Here is a 17,929-nt window from a genome sequence, read left to right as displayed (position 1 = left end):
TAGTTGTCTACTGTGCAGTAAAACAGTTGTCTTCCGTGAAGGATTTTTTTCTCCCAGTGGCACTTGTTGGGAATATAACATTAAGTAAATATATCTATAAGGATTTATAGATATGCATCTTACGGGCGTCATGTTCAACAGTGGTATTTATTTATTGTGAATCAAAACCCAAGCTAGCTTACAAAATAGAACTAGTTTTACAAAAACCCACGAGATTCAGATTACTATTTGTATTAATGTTTCTTAAAAGCTGTTTTAAAGTGAATTGCATATTCGCATGAATTGATGAATATGTAACTTTGAATTTAAATTGGAAATATATAATCAGCCAATGTCAATCCACTGCTGGATGAAGGCCTCTTTAATTGACCGCATTATCTCAATCCTGCAATGTTTATCATCCACCCAACACCTGCACAGCTTGGGCTGATTTAATTTCTCCGTCACCTCAGCTGACGTCCTCTCATGCATTTCATCCCTTCGCTGCCACTCCGTGCCCTCTCTCGTCCTCTTCGTCCCCAATCTTCTTTGTCTCTTTCTGTCCCTCCTCCGTGCCGTTTTCGGTTCTCCCTCCTTGCAACTTCACTGGAATCAACTTCCCTTGTACATTTAAGGAAACCCCCCTCCTTTACCACATTTCATTTCTCTCCCAAAGCCTCATCATTATTGCTCATTCTCTTCCCTTCCCTCGCCCCTTCACTCCTTCCCATCCCTCCTCTACCCTTGGTGATCCCTATCGCTGTCACTCCTTCCTCAATCCTTGTATGCCCCCTGTCTTCTAAATCACGTTCTGTCACCGTTGTGTAAAGCTATGTCAAGTGCGTTGAGTGAAGCAGCTCTAAAAATGCACATTTGATTGGGTTATTATTAACCTTCTGATAACATTACTACTAGAGATATGTCCTCCTGCAAGCCCCACTCACAGTTTGAATGATATAAGTATTTTCGCTCATCATGTTCCTCTTTCTGTCTCACTGTAATACCATGCTTCTCTGCACACTTTAGTTATAGTTCAGTGTCTTTTTCGTGACCTTTCTGAACTACGTGTCATAGCCGGCAGTACACACCGTTAAAATATACTTGGGTTTTATATGTATCGATGTTTATTAAAATAACTTGAGGAAGTGGCCATTATTTAGTATTCACTCATACGGCCCAGGGTGTGTAAGGAAGTTTTAGTGTGTTACTAAATTTAGAAAGGGTGTGTTTGATATCTGTGAATGTGAAGCACAATACTCATGCATGTTTGTTTTATCTAAGCTAAACTATTTTAAACTATTTTTTATTTTACCAGGTATGTCCCACTGAGCTATATATCTCAACGAAGTGTGTTGTGTGGAAATTGACAGCAGCCTAATACTCTAAACGCATGATTCTAAATGCGGAGGGAAAACCCGGAGAAAAATCCACGTGACCACAGGGAGAACATACAAACTCTAAATATATAGGCGTCAAGGTTGAACCCATGACCCATGTACCAGGCGAGGTAGTTAACGTCTCGCCACCGTGAAACCTCACGGTGATCAGATTATGGTAGATAATTCCTGCTGATGGTTTAAGTCTGAGACTTTGAGTCTGAGACTCAAACCATAAACACATTATATGGACAAGATGTTGCAGGTGTACATATTAACACAATTCAATTTGGTTTTAATACTTTAACACCTATTTTAGCAATGTTAAACACCATAAACATACCATTAATTCGAAACCGTTGAGGCATTAACAACGCTTCATTATGCTGTTATTCATTTAACATCCTGAAGCCAAGAATTGTTTGTCAGTAGCTTCTATAATTATATGCCATGCCAAGCCTTATTCCCTCTGCTTTAGCCCACAGCAACTTGAGTTTAACATTAACGTCTTTATTAACAATTTTGCAGAACTGGTTAACATTAACCACAGTGAAAAAAAGCATTCGGTCTCATTGGACTTTCGCCTAGTTAAAGGACCGATTAAGCAAATGGTCCTGGTTGTCTGATGATGTCCACAGTTTTATCGCCTGGCTCAGGAGCTTTCCCTTTGTCACAATGTGAAGGGGAAAAGTTTACTTCCTCGAGAGTGACATCTAGAACTTCGTCCTCTGCATCTGAGAATTGGTTTGATTCCTGGGATGTATGGATGCTTTACTGCCATTGAGATTTATCTGAATAAGTTGTCCACTAATTAAAATTATATATGTCAGTTGCATATTTCTTCCTAAGTCTTAGCATTTGTGAGTTGCCAATCATCAACCTTTTTACTCCTTTGACGCTCCAATTATTTGCTGTGACATCTTCAGTCATCTTTGCGTCGGATTCATTTTCTCACGTTTTTCCTAATTGTCTTTTTTGAGATATGTGTTCAATATTTAGCTCGGCATCTCCATTAATGTTTGTAGCTCTCTTCCTAAACTAGTTTTTAAAATGGATTTAGAGATTGCTATATGCTCTCTAAATCTTTACCCCCACTCTTAATACACTATATTACCCATAATATATATTATGTGAGTTGATGCGTTATTTAATCCATGTATTATTTTATTATCCTCGAGGCATTATAATTTTTTGTTCTGGATTCTTCTAAAACTTTACTAATGTTCATCATCTTGGTTTTGCCTGAAATTAGCTTTGACATCTCTGGCAATTTTCAGTTCAACTTTATTTGTTTAGCCAGGTGAGAACTCACGAGACAAGGATTGAGTCTCATTTGCAAGAGAGACCTGGGTCACCAAAATAACAAAAGCAAATTAAATAAAGTATAGCAATGAAGCAAATAGAAATAAGAGTAAAAATGATTCACGTGAGAAATAGAAAATATTCACGTAAAACAATTTTAAATTAGAAATTCCCTGTCATGTAAGTTGGCTCGGACACATTATTTGACTTAGTACGTTGACAAACAAGTGAAACAAACAAAGAGATTTTGCGTGACCTCCATCATATATGTAAAATGCAATTGCAAGTGATCTTAATGAATCAATCGCTTTGAGTCATGTTGGGATGGCGATGGGAAAGTAACCAAGGACATTTTTCAAGGGATGGAATTGCAGGTGTTTGGGACATTAACGAAGAACAAGTGAGAATCATGAGTTTTTGTTTCTTTCCCATGTTGAAATGTAATGTGTATCTCACCAGTCTGTGGTCACATCGTGTGTGAAATATAAGGACAGAGACGTCTCTGATAATCTGGGCTTACCCATCGGATTCAAGTCATTCTCATTTATAATGTCACCATTAGGGCTTCTCCATGTCAACTCCCTAGATTCCTCCTTTTTGAAAAAGGTATTCATCACTATGAGACCTCCTTTGCCAGTAGCAAGATATAGTAATATGTTTTTACCCTTTTATCTGGCACCAAAACTGACACCTTTATACAAGGGATCATGTTTGCAATAACCACAACACAAGCAGTCAAAATGCAAACAAAAGAGACAACTCTGATAATGATATGCACTGTCCTTGAAATTGATTGGTTCACACCCAAGACGGCTTTTCTTAGAGCCTCGTCTCCACTGGTGTTGGACCAGATGACGCCAAAAGGCGTACAACTCAAAAACAGCGCACTATCAGAGTATTGAGAGCTCGGGGTAAGCCTTTACATTATGAGACCTCCTTTGCCAGTAACAAGATATAGTAATAGGTTTTTACCCTTTTATCTGGCACCAAAACTGACACCTTTGTTTGCATTTTGACTGCTTGTGTTGTGATTATTGCAAACATGATCCCTTGTATAAAGGTGTCAGTTTTGGTGCCAGATAAAAGGGTTAAAACCTATTACTAAGGTATTCATCATTTTATGTTGCTGCACGCTCATCCTCATTGATCACTCCATTGCCAAACTTACCATTCACCCTGTTTCTGCACCTTTTACTTTGGATTAACATCACCTTTTGGTGTTCGAATGTATTTTATCCTAATATAGTAGTTGGGTAATTTATTCATACACTTTATCTGCTTCATCATCATGGCTTGTTGTTGGAGCACATTTTGAATATGTGGTTGAACGTTGTTGAACTTCTTTCGTACCATGCCCAGAAATAACACAAAAAGCAGTTCGAAAGAAATTAGTTTTCAATTGAGATTTTTAAAAGTGCAGAGGTCCAGTGGTATAGTAATCTCTATAACACACTTTTCTTATCAATGGGCTTTCACATGATATACAGGGTGCTTCAATTTATTTAAACACTTCGGAGAATTTGCAACAATACCACAAGAAATCTGCCACAGGGCTCTGGAGAACACCTGGAGAAGATTCCGGGTATGTATTGACAATGATGGCGAACAAGTGGAGACTCTTTGAAGCTATTAACATACATTTGTTAACATGTATCATGTTCCGTTCTTTTCCCTTTAAAAATGATAGTCCCATGTAAGTGTTAACATTGTGTTGAAGCACCCTGCGTGAAGCACAAGTTATATTGGGGTGGAGTGGTGACGTAGACGTTGGTGCACTGCACTGTGAACCCAGCAATCTGAGTTGGATTCCTGGCCATGGCTAACACATGGCAAGTGGTATAAGCCTCCCTACTGACAGTGACTAACAATGTGAAGTATGGTCACCAAACCCCCATGATAGACATAAATCAATGGCGTCAATCTTAAATGAGACATTTTTTTCACAAGAAGCCCTAATTTCTCTTTAATAAAGCACTCACCATGAACATTTCTATAAGTGATATTGTAATTAGTATTAAAGAACTGTCATCTCAAGTGTGCTTCAATCTACCTTATTTATAAATGACCAATTACTGAAATCTATTAGGCATACTGTTTCTCAACGGGCTCTCTCATCTTTCAGAGCAGATTGTTATTATTGGAACATGTTCATAGTGAGCTCTCGCCTGACGTTAATAAAGGGCCGCCTATTATCAGTACTCCACTTGTGGTATTGCAATTACTATTCACCACATGGTTATAAATGTCAGCTGTCTTAAATGGGAACTTTCTCGGTGATCTTTCACCAGTATTTAATAAAGGACTCAGTATTGTCATTAATGGTATTATAATGACTGAGCAGTGGTGACAGCAGCAGCCCCTGAGTTTTAATCCAGGTCACGGCGAACATCGGTATCTTAACCAATCCTGGGCCTCCCCTCGCTTCCCCACACTAACCAACGTGGTCAAGTACGGTCAAACCAAACCCATGACCAACATGATGTGGAGAGGCCTTTGTGCAAGAGTGGATTGACAAAATAATGTAAACTATTCATAACAATTATCAGAATAAATCAGAATATTGATTTGCATTGGAGAAATCCGATTAACTATAAAGCTCTTATTCTTAGTTTTTTCGGTAAAGTCACGTTGAAGAGAAACAACAAAATAACAAAATATATATATATAACAACAAAATAACAAAATATATATATTTTGTTATTTTGTTGTTTCTCTTCAACGTGACTTTACCGAAAAAACTAAGAATATGAATTACTGCAGTCACGAAAGCTTTAAATCAAAAATATAAAGCTCTTTTTCACAGATGTCCAGTCGGGGTGGGTCAGAAAGTGACAACAACAATACAAAAACATGATAGGAGTGCAAACTACATGAAAGGTAAACAAATCACTAAAAAATATAGAAATAGAAAAAAATTAACAGGTAAAGCCCACTGAAGTATTCACGTATTTTACAGAAGCGTCCTGGCCACAAATGATAGCTCAACAAAGTGACTTATCATGTGGAAATGTATAGAAGCGAAATAATCTAAATGATCTCAATGCAAATAATTTAAATAATGATGAGTTACGATAATAGACACGTCTTCTCAATGGGCTCTCACCTGGTCATACGTGGACATTCGCTTGGCTTTTTGTCAAACCCACTGCTGGATGAAGACCTCACACAGGTGCAGGTCATGGGGGTCATTTGACCATACAGGTAAAGTGGGAGCATACAAATAAAGTAAATGGCTATTGCTGCACTTACTCTCTGTGGCCCACAATGGAGCCCCAAAGCAAACTATAACACAACCTGTTATATACTATAAATGTAAAAATAATGGTTGCCAACCATCCCAGAGTGGCTGGGAGTCTCTACAGTTATTGGCATCGGTCTCCCAGTGACTATTAAAAGCAATCCAGAGGATTGTAATTGGATAGTTTAGGAACATACAGTGAGGGAAAAAAGTATTTGATCCCCTGCTGATTTTGTACGCTTGCCCACTGACAAAGAAATGATCAGTCCATAATTTTAATGGTAGGTTTATTTGAACAGTGAGAGACAGAATAACAAAAAAATCCAGAAAAACGCATTGATTTGCATTTTAATGAGGGAAATAAGTATTTGAAGCCCTCTCATTCAGAAAGATTTCTGGCTCCCAAGTGTCTTTTATACAGGTAACGAGCTGAGATTAGGAGCACGCTCTTAAAGGGAGTGCTCCTAATCTCAACTTGTTACCTGTATAAAAGACACCTGTCCACAGAAGCAATCAATCAGATTCCAAACTCTCCACCATGGCCAAGACCAAAGAGCTCTCCAAGGATGTCAGAGACAAGATTGTAGACCTACACATGGCTGGAATGGGCTACAAGACCATTGCCAAGCAGCTTGGTGAGAAGGTGACAACAGTTGGTGCGATTATTCGCAAATGGAAGACGAAAGAACTGTCAATCTCCTTCGGCCTGGGGCTCCATGCAAGATCTCACCTCGTGGCGTTGCAATGATCATGAGAACGGTGAGGAATCAACCCAGAACTACACGGGAGGATCTTGTCAATGATCTCAAGGCAGCTGGGATCCTAGTCACCAAGAAAACAATTGGTAACACACTACGCCGTGAAGGACTGAAATCTTGCAGCGCCCGCAAGGTCCCCCTGCTCAAGAAAACACATTCATGCCCGTCTGAAGTTTGCCAATGAACATCTGAATGATTCAGAGGACAACTGGGTGAAAGTGTTGTAGTCAGATGAGATCAAAATGGAGCTCTTTGGCATCAACTCAACTCGCCGTGTTTGGAGGAGGAGAAATGCTGCCTATGATCCCAAGAACTCCATCCACCCGTCAAACATGGAGGTGGAAACATTATGCTTTGGGGGTGTTTTCTGCTAAGGGGACAGGACAACTTCACCGCATCAAAGGGACGATGGACGGGGCCATGCACCGTCAAATCTTGGGTGAGAACCTCCTTCCCTCAGCCAGGGCATTGAAAATGGGTCGTGAATGAGTATTCCAGCATGACAATGACCCAAAACACACGGCCAAGGCAACAAAGGAGTGGCTCAAGAAGAAGCACGTTAAGGTCCTGGAGTGGCCTAGCCAGTCTCCAAACGTTAATCACATAGAAAATCTGTGGAGGGAGCTGAAGGTTCGAGTTGCCAAACGTCAGCCTCGAAACTTTAATGACTTGGAGAAGATCTGCAAAGAGTAGGACAAAATCCCTCCTGAGCTGTGTGCCAACCTGGTGGCCAACTACAAGAAACGTCTGACCTCTGTGATTGCCAACAAGGGTTTTGCCACCAAGTACTAAGTCATGTTTTGCAGAGGGGTCACATACTTATTTCCCTCATTAAAATGCAAATCAATGTATAAAAATTTTGACATGCGTTTTTATCCTGTCTCTCACTGTTCAAATAAACCTACCATTAAAATTATAGACTGATAATTTCTTTGTCAGTGGGCAAACGTACAAAATCAGCAGGGGATCAAATACTTTTTTTCCCTCACTGCATATGCATTAAACAATATATAGATCCTGCACTAGCTTCAGTCAGAGTTGGCAACCTGAGTAAACACTGTCCGTCATGAAACTTTGTATTTAATTATAAATCATACCCTATGGTATATAACATTCTGTCCCAACTTTTATTCCCACTACGTCTCTATCCTCTGTATGTGCTGGGAAGAAGGGCCATTGCCCAAATCGTTGCTTATTACATACTTTTGAAAGCCCCTGTGTTATTGACGAACGTGTTGAGATATTCTTTTGTTATGCATGTACACAAGCTCAGCAGAATTGTCTCAATACAAGCAACGTCTTGATTGCTTTCGTCACGTATGTCAAAAAATGGTCCTAGGGTTTGATTGCATTGAACCAGCCATGCTGAGATTTCTCCACTCCCAGAAGGCCTTTGTGGTTGATGGGAAGTGTTAAACATACTCATATTCTTCAAAACGATGCTTATAATTATATTGTGTTTTATATGCCGATCATGTGGTCGTCAATACAAGCCACTATCTGAAGCTCAACGTTGCTTAGCTTCCAAGATCGAACAAAATGAGGCGCATTCCTTGTGAATTGATCGCAGGCGGTCATGCGTGAAGGTCGACATTTTTCATCGAGCTCTTGTATTTAATACATTTAAAATCATGAATGATGGTGGTAACACTATGAGACCTGTCGCCTCGTCAAAGTAAGTGCCATCTCTTTTAAAATGAGATATTTATCAGTGAGCTCTCGCCTGGACTTAATAAACGACTAAAAAGAAGTGGCCACATTCGACAATAGCGCGCTTGTTTTTTCGGCAGTTTTATAGACAAATTTGTTGTTTTGTGCTGTTGTTGCTATTATTTGTGCTTGCTCACCACAGCTGCCAACGCAGCAGCAATCACCGAACATAAAAAAAGGCTAATCATTATTGCCACTAATTGTGTTGCAAATTACAATAAGCGACCTCTCATCTCAATGGGCCCTCTCACCTGGCTTGTGAAATACAACGCATGGCGCGCGCGTGCGTGTGGGCCACCCACGCCCTCGTGAGCCGTTTCAGGTCTTCAAAGCTGCTGCTGGCTGACAGCACTTGCCCCAATAGTCTGTTAAGGCTACACGGGGGATCTTTGTCTTTTGTGGGGTGGGGGGTGTGGGGGGAGAGGGGGTGGGGGATGTGGGGGGGTGGGGAGGGGTGTTTGGTGGGGGGAGGGGTGTTTGGTGGGGGGAGGGGTGTTTGGTGGGGAGAGGGGTGTTGGGTGGAGGGAGGGGTGTTGGGTAGGGGAGGGGTGTTTGGTGGGGGGAGGGGTGTTTGGTGGGGGGAGGGGTGTTGGGTGGGGGGAGGGGTGTTTGGTGGGGGGAGGGGTGTTTGGTGGGGGGAGGGGTGTTGGGTGGGGGGAGGGGTGTTTGGTGGGGGGAGGGGTGTTTGGTGGGGGGAGGGGTGTTGGGTGGGGGGAGCGGTGTTTGGTGGGGGGAGGGGTGTTTGGTGGGGGGAGGGGTGTTTGGTGGGGGGAGGGGTGTTGGGTGGGGGGAGGGGTGTTTGGTGGGGGGAGGGGTGTTGGGTGGGGGGAGGGGTGTTGGGTGTGGGGAGGGGTGTTGGGTGGGGGGTGGGGGGAGGGGTGTTTGGTGGGGGGAGGGGTGTTTGGTGGGGGGAGGGGTGTTGGGTGGGGAGAGGGGTGTTTGGTGGGGGGAGGGGTGTTTGGTGGGGGGAGGGGTGTTTGGTGGGGGGAGGGGTGTTGGGTGGGGGGAGGGGTGTTTGGTGGGGGGAGGGGTGTTTGGTGGGGGGAGGGGTGGTGGGTGGGAGGAGAGGTGTTTGGTGGGGGGAGGGGGGTGTTGGGTGGGGGGAGGGGTGTTTGGTGGGGGGAGGGGTGTTTGGTGGGGGGAGGGGTGGTGGGTGGGGGGAGGGGTGTTTGGTGGGGGGAGGGGGGTGTTTGGTGGGGGGAGGGGGGTGTTGGGTGGGGGGAGGGGTGTTTGGTGGGGGGAGGGGTGTTTGGTGGGGGGAGGGGTGGTGGGTGGGGGAGGGGTGTTTGGTGGGGGGAGGGGTGTTTGGTGGGGGGAGGGGTGTTGGGTGGGGGGAGGGGTGTTTGGTGGGGGGAGGGGTGGTGGGTGGGGGGAGGGGTGTTTGGTGGGGGGAGGGGGGTGTTGGGTGGGGGGAGGGGTGTTTGGTGGGGGGAGGGGTGTTTGGTGGGGGGAGGGGTGGTGGGTGGGGGGAGGGGTGTTTGGTGGGGGGAGGGGTGTTTGGTGGGGGGAGGGGGTGTTGGGTGGGGGGAGGGGTGTTTGGTGGGGGGAGGGGTGTTTGGTGGGGGGAGGGGTGTTTGGTGGGGGGAGGGGTGTTTGGTGGGGGGAGGGGTGTTGGGTGGGGGGAGGGGTGTTTGGTAGGGGGAGGGGTGTTTGGTGGGGGGAGGGGTGGTGGGAGGGGTGTTTGGTGGGGGGAGGGGGGTGTTGGGTGGGGGGAGGGGTGTTTGGTGGGGGGAGGGGTGTTTGGTGGGGGGAGGGGTGTTTGGTGGGGGGAGGGGGGTGTTTGGTGAAGGGAGGGGGGTGTTGGGTGGGGGGAGGGGTGTTTGGTGGGTGGATCTTTGTGTAGTGCGCAGCGCCTCGCGTCATTACGGCCACCGTGCGCGTTACCGTACCGCGCCCCCAGGCGGCACCTGTCAAGGCTGCCCACCCCCACCCACCCCGCAGTCCTCATTACCTGTCGCACGCAGTCCGTGTCTCTTTAAACAACAGCAGCAACAACAACAACAATACTCCCTTATTAAAAAAACAATTTAACTCTTCAATAATCTTACACGAGAGAAAACGACGCAACGAGGATCACCGCCACCACCACCAACATCATCATCATCAGGTGCAAGTCGAGCGCTTTTACCGATCGACCCTAATTTATTGAAGGTAACGTTAACCCAGCGCCCGCTCTCGTGTTCCCATACAAGTGGCTCGCTGTCCTCCCCCCCACACACACACACTTGTTAGCATCTCACAGCGTGTTGTGTGTCGCGTGTTGTTGTTGGTGGTGGTGGTTGTGGTTGTCGTTGTTGGAGTAGTGAGACGGTGTTTTGTTTTTAGTCGAGGGGTCGGACGGACGCAGCCCGCTGGGGAGAGACTGTGTGGGAGAGGCTCCCCTGCCTGCTGGGACGATGTCTGCTAGCTCGCCGCGACTGATGCTGCTGCCCCAGCTGATGATGTTGCCCCTGCTGCTGCTGCTGTTCGTCTGCGTTGGGCAGCGTGGGACAGCCCGGGCAGGTGAGAGGGCAGCCACGTGGGTGGGGACTCCCAACTCGCACGCACAGCTGCCACCACCACCACTACCATCACTACCACCACTACCACCATCACCACCACCACTACCATCACTACCACCACTACCATCACCACCACCACCACTACCATCACCACCACTACCATCACCACCACTACCATCACTACCACTACCACCACTACCATCACTACCATCACTACCACCACTACCACCACTACCATCACTACCTCCATCACTAACATCACCACCACTACCATCACCACCACTACCATCACTACCACCACTACCACCACTATCACTACCATCACCACCACTACCATCACTACCACCATTACCATCATTATCCCTACCATCACCAACACTACCAACACTACCGCCATCACCACCACCACTACCATCACTACCACCACTACCATCACTACCACCACTACCATCATTACCACCACTACCACCATCACCACCAACACTACCTCACTACCACCACTACCATCACTACCACCACCACTACCACCACTACCATCACTACCATCACTACCACCATCACCACCACCACTACCATCACTACCACCACTACCATCACTACCACCATTACCATCACTACCACCACCACCACTACCATCACCACCACAACCACGACCATCACCACCACTACCATCACCGTCACCACCACTACCATCACCATAACCACTACCATCACCATACTACAGTAATACTATGTACAGCCATACTAAACTACAGTCATACTACAGTGATACTATGTACAGCCATACTAAACTACAGTAATACTACAGTAATACTATGTACAGCCATACTAAACTACAGTCATACTACAGTGATACTATGTACAGCCATACTCCACTACAGTCATACTACAGGAATACTATGTACAGCCATACTAAAATACAGTAATACTACAGTGATACTATGTACAGCCATACTAAACTACAGTCATACTACAGTAATACTATGTACAGCCATACTCCACTACAGTCATACTACAGTAATACTATGTACAGCCATACTAAAATACAGTCATACTACAGTAATACTATGTACAGCCATACTAAACTACAGTCATACTACAGTGATACTATGTACAGCCATACTAAACTACAGTCATACTACAGTAATACTATGTACACCCATACTCCACTACAGTGATACTACAGTAATACTACAGTAATACTATGTACAGCCATACTAAACTACAGTACTACTACAGTAATACTATGAACAGCCATACTAAACTACCGTCATACTACAGTAATACTATGTACAGCCATACTCCACTACAGTCAACTACAGTAATACTATGTATAGCCATACTCAACTACAGTAATACTACAGTAATACTATGTACAGCCATACTAAACTACAGTCATACTACAGTAATACTATGTACAGCCATACTAAACTACAGTCATACTACAGTAATACCAGCCATACTAAACTACAGTAATACTACAGTAATACTATGTACAGCCATACTAAACTACAGTAATACTACAGTAATACTATGTACAGTCATACTAAACTACAGTAATACTACAGTGATACTATGTACAGCCATACTAAACTACAGTAATCCTACAGTAATACTATGTACAGCCATACTAAACTACAGTCATACTACAGTGATACTATGTACAGCCATACTAAACTACAGTCATACTACAGTAATACTATGTAAAGCCATACTAAACTACAGTAATACTACAGTAATACTATGACAGCCATACTAAACTACAGTCATGCTACAGTAATACTATGTACAGCCATACTAAACTACAGTAATACTACAGTAATACTATGTACAGCCATACTAAACTACAGTAATACTAAGTGATACTATGTACAGCCATACTAAACTACAGTCATACTACAGTAATACTATGTACAGCCATACTAAACTACAGTAATACTACAGTAATACTATGTACAGCCATACTAAACTACAGTAATACTACAGTAATACTATGTACAGCCATACTAAACTACAGTAATACTACAGTGATACTATGTACAGCCATACTAAACTACAGTAATCCTACAGTAATATTATGTACAGCCATACTAAACTACAGTCATACTACAGTGATACTATGTACAGCCATACTAAACTACAGTCATACTACAGTGATACTATGTACAGCCATACTAAACTGCAGTAATACTACAGTAATACTATGACAGCCATACTAAACTACAGTCATGCTACAGTAATACTATGTACAGCCATACTAAACTACAGTCATACTACAGTGATACTATGTACAGCCATACTAAACTAGTCATACTACAGTGATACTATGTACAGCCATAGTAAACTACAGTAATACTACTGTAATACTATGACAGCCATACTAAACTACAGTCATGCTACAGTAATACTATGTACAGTCATACTAAACTACAGTCATACTACAGTAATACTATGTACAGCCATACTCCACTACAGTCACACTATAGTACTATGTACAGCCATACTCCACTACAATCACACTACAGTAATACTATGTACAGCTATACTAAACTACAGTCATACTACAGTAATACTATGTACAGTCATACTAAACTACAGTAATACTACAGTAATACTATGTACAGCCATACTCCACTACAGTCACACTACAGTAATACTATGTACAGCCATACTAAACTACAGTAATACTACAGTAATACTATGTATAGCCATACTACAGTAATACTATGTACAGTCATACTTCACTACAGTCATACAGTAATACTATGTACAACCATACTCCACTAGAGCCATACTACAGTAATACTATGTACAGCCATACTGAACTACAGTAATACTACAGTATTACTATGTACAGCCATACTAAACTACAGTGACACTACAGTAATACTATGTACAGCCATACTCCACTACAGTCATACTACAGTAATACTATGTACAGCCATACTAAACTACAGTAATACTACAGTAATACTATGTACAGCCATACTAAACTACAGTGATACTACAGTAATACTATGTATAACCATACTGAACTACAGTCCTACTGTGCTCAAACTGCAGTCATACTACAGTCATACCACAACCATACTCAACTCCAGTACAACACGGCTGTAATCGTACTCAGCAACAGCCTTGCTCAATCTACACTAAAGTAATGTCATTCTCGCTTACAATCATACTCAACTACAATCATACTTAACTACAATCATACTCAACCACAATCACACTCAACTACAATCATACTCAACCACAATCTTACTCAACTACAATCACACTCAACTACAATCACACTCAACTACAATCATACTCTACCACAATCTTACTCAACCACAATCTTAATCAACTACAATCTTACTCAACTACAATCACACTCAACTACAATCATACTCAACCACAATCACACTCAACTACAATCTTACTCAACTGCAATCACACTCAAATACAATCATACTCAACCACAATCACACTCAACTACAATCTTACTCAACTACAATCACACTCAACTACAATCATACTCAACCACAATCACACTCGAGTATACTCAACTACAATCACACTCAACTACAATCATACTCAACCACAATCACACTCAACCACAATCATACTCAACTACAATCACACTCAACTACAATCATACTAAACCACAATCACACTCAACTACAAGCATACTCAACTACAATCCCACTCAACTACAACCATACTCAACCACAATCATACTCAACCACAATCATACTCAACCACAATCACACTCAACTACAACCATACTCAACTACAATCATACTCAACTACAATCACACTCAACTACAACCATACTCAACTACAATCATACTCAACTACAATCATACTCAACTACAATCACACTCAACTACAATCATACTCAACTACAATAATACTCAACTACAATCATACTCAACTGCAATCTTACTCAACGTGAGTGCGACTACACACACACACAATCTACAACCAAACTCAACTACAGTACAGTCTTACTACAGTAATTCTCAAGCAATCGTACTTAACAAATTCTATTCTAATCGTACCGCACCTCCGATTGGCACGGTTGGCTGCGTACGGTGCGAAAGAAGTTCAACACGGTACAGCACCGTACAACTACAACAATGTTCGTACTTTAATCGTACCCATCAACTCAAATGATGCTCGACTGGAGTGGTACACGTGGGTTCAAGCTCGCATCGTCAACTCAAAGTCAACTCGTGCTTAAATGAATGTGTGAAGCAACAACTCGCACTCAACTGAATTAAACTTCATCTTCTTTCGGTAAAGTCACGTAGAAGGGGGGAAAAAAAACATAAAAATAAAACGTAATATATTTTATTGTTTCCCTTCAACGTGGTGACTTTACCGAAAGAACCAAGAAGATGAATCCCTGCAGTCACGAAAGCTTTGAATCGAACAATTTGAATTAAACTTTAAAATTCCAGCCCCCCCCCCCTCCTCCTCACATCCCACTCAAACTTGACAACTCCAATTCGTGAGCTCTTATGGGGCTCTAACTTAACACATGCCGAGGATGCTGATCTGCCCACGGGCTCAAGTGGGCTACCCCCTTCCCAGAGTTCTATTCGTTGTAAAGTGAAACAATGTTCGTGTAAAGTCTGGTGGTGAGAGCTGTAGCAGATGTCATCAGTCGTGAAATAATTATGTGGCGATAACTGCTTTGGCTGTGGTGCACAAGTAATAATACAAAACTCGACACATTTGTCAATAAACACTGCCGAAAATGAAAATGTGGAATACGATATGCTTACTATAATCACCGAGGAATGTCTGTCCTTAACGCCCGTGTAGTCACTCCACATAGACCAGCCCCCCTCATTAATATTCATGAGCGGGTGACGTCTTCCAAATGGACACCCCCCCCTCCATTCATAATAATAAGTGGCTCCTCCCCCCTCCTCGACGTCAACTCACAACCATCACTACAAAGGCAGAACCCTCACGTCATCACGTGATCTCCGTGACGCTGTTGTTGAGACATCGAAGTAAAAAGGACGTCGTGATGAACAAGGGATTATAATCTTAAAATGAAATAAGTCTGTGTCACCGCGGCCTTACAAACTGCACACGAATGGATGCAATGAATATATCACGTCGCGGTCTGATTTTCACTTGCAAGTTTCAGATTTACTGCAATACACCCGTCCTTGGGCGGGCAAAAGGCTACTATGATAATATGCTATGAAAAAGGGTCATTTCCCGAAACGTCGCCTGTCATATATATGATTTTAAAGGCAGTGTTGTATACATAAAAGCACATCTTATTTCTTATTATTCTGTGTAGTGGCTCACGTTTGTTGAAATATTGTTTCATGCTGTGTCGCAACCCCCATTTAATCAAGTTCATGATGATACAAGGCTGCCTTCGCCTCAACACACACACTCTCTACTGAACTCGTGTGAACTTAAACTCAACTCGCATTCGCCTCGTTTGTCATCTCCGCCTCGACTCAACCCTAAATCACACACCCGTCGCCCAACACCCAGCTCGTACCGACATCTTCATCGACTCTCAATTCAACTGAACTCTTCACGAAACTGAACCTCGCTAAGTCCTGATCCTTATTATCAACGGGACTTGCATCCATCACCTACGAAAATCCCATCTTTGTCGTTTTCATCATAAACTGTACACTAAACTGTTTTTTTTTACTAGGTAATGCCCACTGAGCTATATACAGTGAGGGAAAAAAGTATTTGATCCCCTGCTGATTTTGTACGTTTGTCCACTGACAAAGAAATGATCAGTCTATAATTTTAATGGTAGGTTTATTTGAACAGTGAGAGACAGAATAATAACAAAAAAATCCAGAAAAACGCATGTCAAAAATTTGACCCCTCTGCAAAATATCACTTAGTACTTGGTGGCAAAACCCTTGTTGGCAATCACAGAGGTCAGACGTTTCTTGTAGTTGGCCACCAGGTTTGCACACATCTCAGGAGGGATTTTGTCCCACTCCTCTTTGCAGATCTTCTCCAAGTCATTAAGGTTTCGAGGCTGACGTTTGGCAACTCGCACCTTCAGCTCCCTCCTTAGATTTTCTATGGGATTAAGGTCTGTAGACTGGCTAGGCCACTCCAGGACCTTAATGTGCTTCTTCTTGAGCCACTCCTTTGTTGCTTTGGCCGTGTGTTTTGGGTCATTGTCATGCTGGAATACCCATCCACGACCCATTTTCAATGCCCTGGCTGAGGGAAGGAGGTTCTCACCCAAGATTTGACGGTACATGGCCCCGTCCATCATCCCTTTGATGCGGTGAAGTTGTCCTGTCCCCTTATCAGAAAAACACCCCCAAAGCATAATGTTTACACCTCCATGTTTGACGGTGGGGATGGTGTTCTTGGGGTCATAGGCAGCATTCCTCCTCCTCCAAACACGGCGAGTTGAGTTGATGCCAAAGAGCTCCATTTTGGTCTCATCTGCTCACAACACTTTCACCCAGTTGTCCTCTGAATCATTCAGATATTCATTGGCAAACTTCAGACGGGCATGTATATGTGCTTTCTTGAGCAGGGGGACCTTACGGGCGCTGCAGGATTTCAGTCCTTCATGGCGTAGTGTGTTACCAATTGTTTTCTTGGTGACTATGGTCCCAGCTGTCTTGAGATCATTGACAAGATCCTCCCGTATAGTTCTGGGCTGATTCCTCACCGTTCTCATGATCATTGCAACTCCACGAGTTGAGATCTTGCATGGAGCCCCAGGCCGAGGGAGATTGACAGTTCTTTTGTGTTTCTTCCATTTGCGAATAATCACACCAACTGTTGTCACCTCACCAAGCTGCTTGGCAATGGTCTTGTAGCCCATTCCAGCCTTGTGTAGGTCTACAATCTTGTCCCTGACATCCTTGGAGAGCTCTTTGGTCTTGGCCATGGTGGAGAGTTTGGAATCTGATTGATTGCTTCTGTGGACAGGTATCTTTTATACAGGTAACAAGCTGAGATTAGGAGCACTCCCTTTAAGAGTGTGCTCCTAATCTCAGCTCGTTACCTGTATAAAAGACACCTGGGAGCCAGAAATCTTTCTGATTGAGAGGGGATCAA

The 17,929-nt window shown here is 43.3% G+C and overlaps 1 protein-coding gene across 2 annotated transcripts in view; it reads left to right on the top strand.

The window, feature by feature from the left end:
* The first annotated feature begins 10,253 nt into the window (after positions 1–10,253).
* Positions 10,254–17,929, top strand: part of SIGIRR (single Ig and TIR domain containing) — a 41,809-nt gene continuing 34,133 nt past the window's right edge. Inside the window, exons 1-2 of one of the 2 annotated variants that reach the window (XR_004402481.2) lie at positions 10,254–10,514; positions 10,689–10,865. Coding sequence is in view for 1 of the 2 variants with exons in the window: in XM_032948893.2 (XP_032804784.2) it covers positions 10,760–10,865 (106 nt within the window). In the remaining variant the exon portion in view is untranslated. The remainder of the gene's footprint in view (positions 10,515–10,688; positions 10,866–17,929) is intronic. The other variant, XM_032948893.2, reaches the window with a different exon arrangement.

The sequence above is a fragment of the Petromyzon marinus genome, chromosome 7 (assembly GCF_048934315.1).
Source record: "Petromyzon marinus isolate PM22_M1 ecotype Great Lakes invasive population chromosome 7, UKy_Petmar_22M1.pri1.0, whole genome shotgun sequence".
In the NCBI taxonomy this organism is placed as follows: Eukaryota; Metazoa; Chordata; class Hyperoartia; order Petromyzontiformes; family Petromyzontidae; genus Petromyzon; species Petromyzon marinus.
This window is presented reverse-complemented; position numbering and strand designations above follow the sequence as displayed.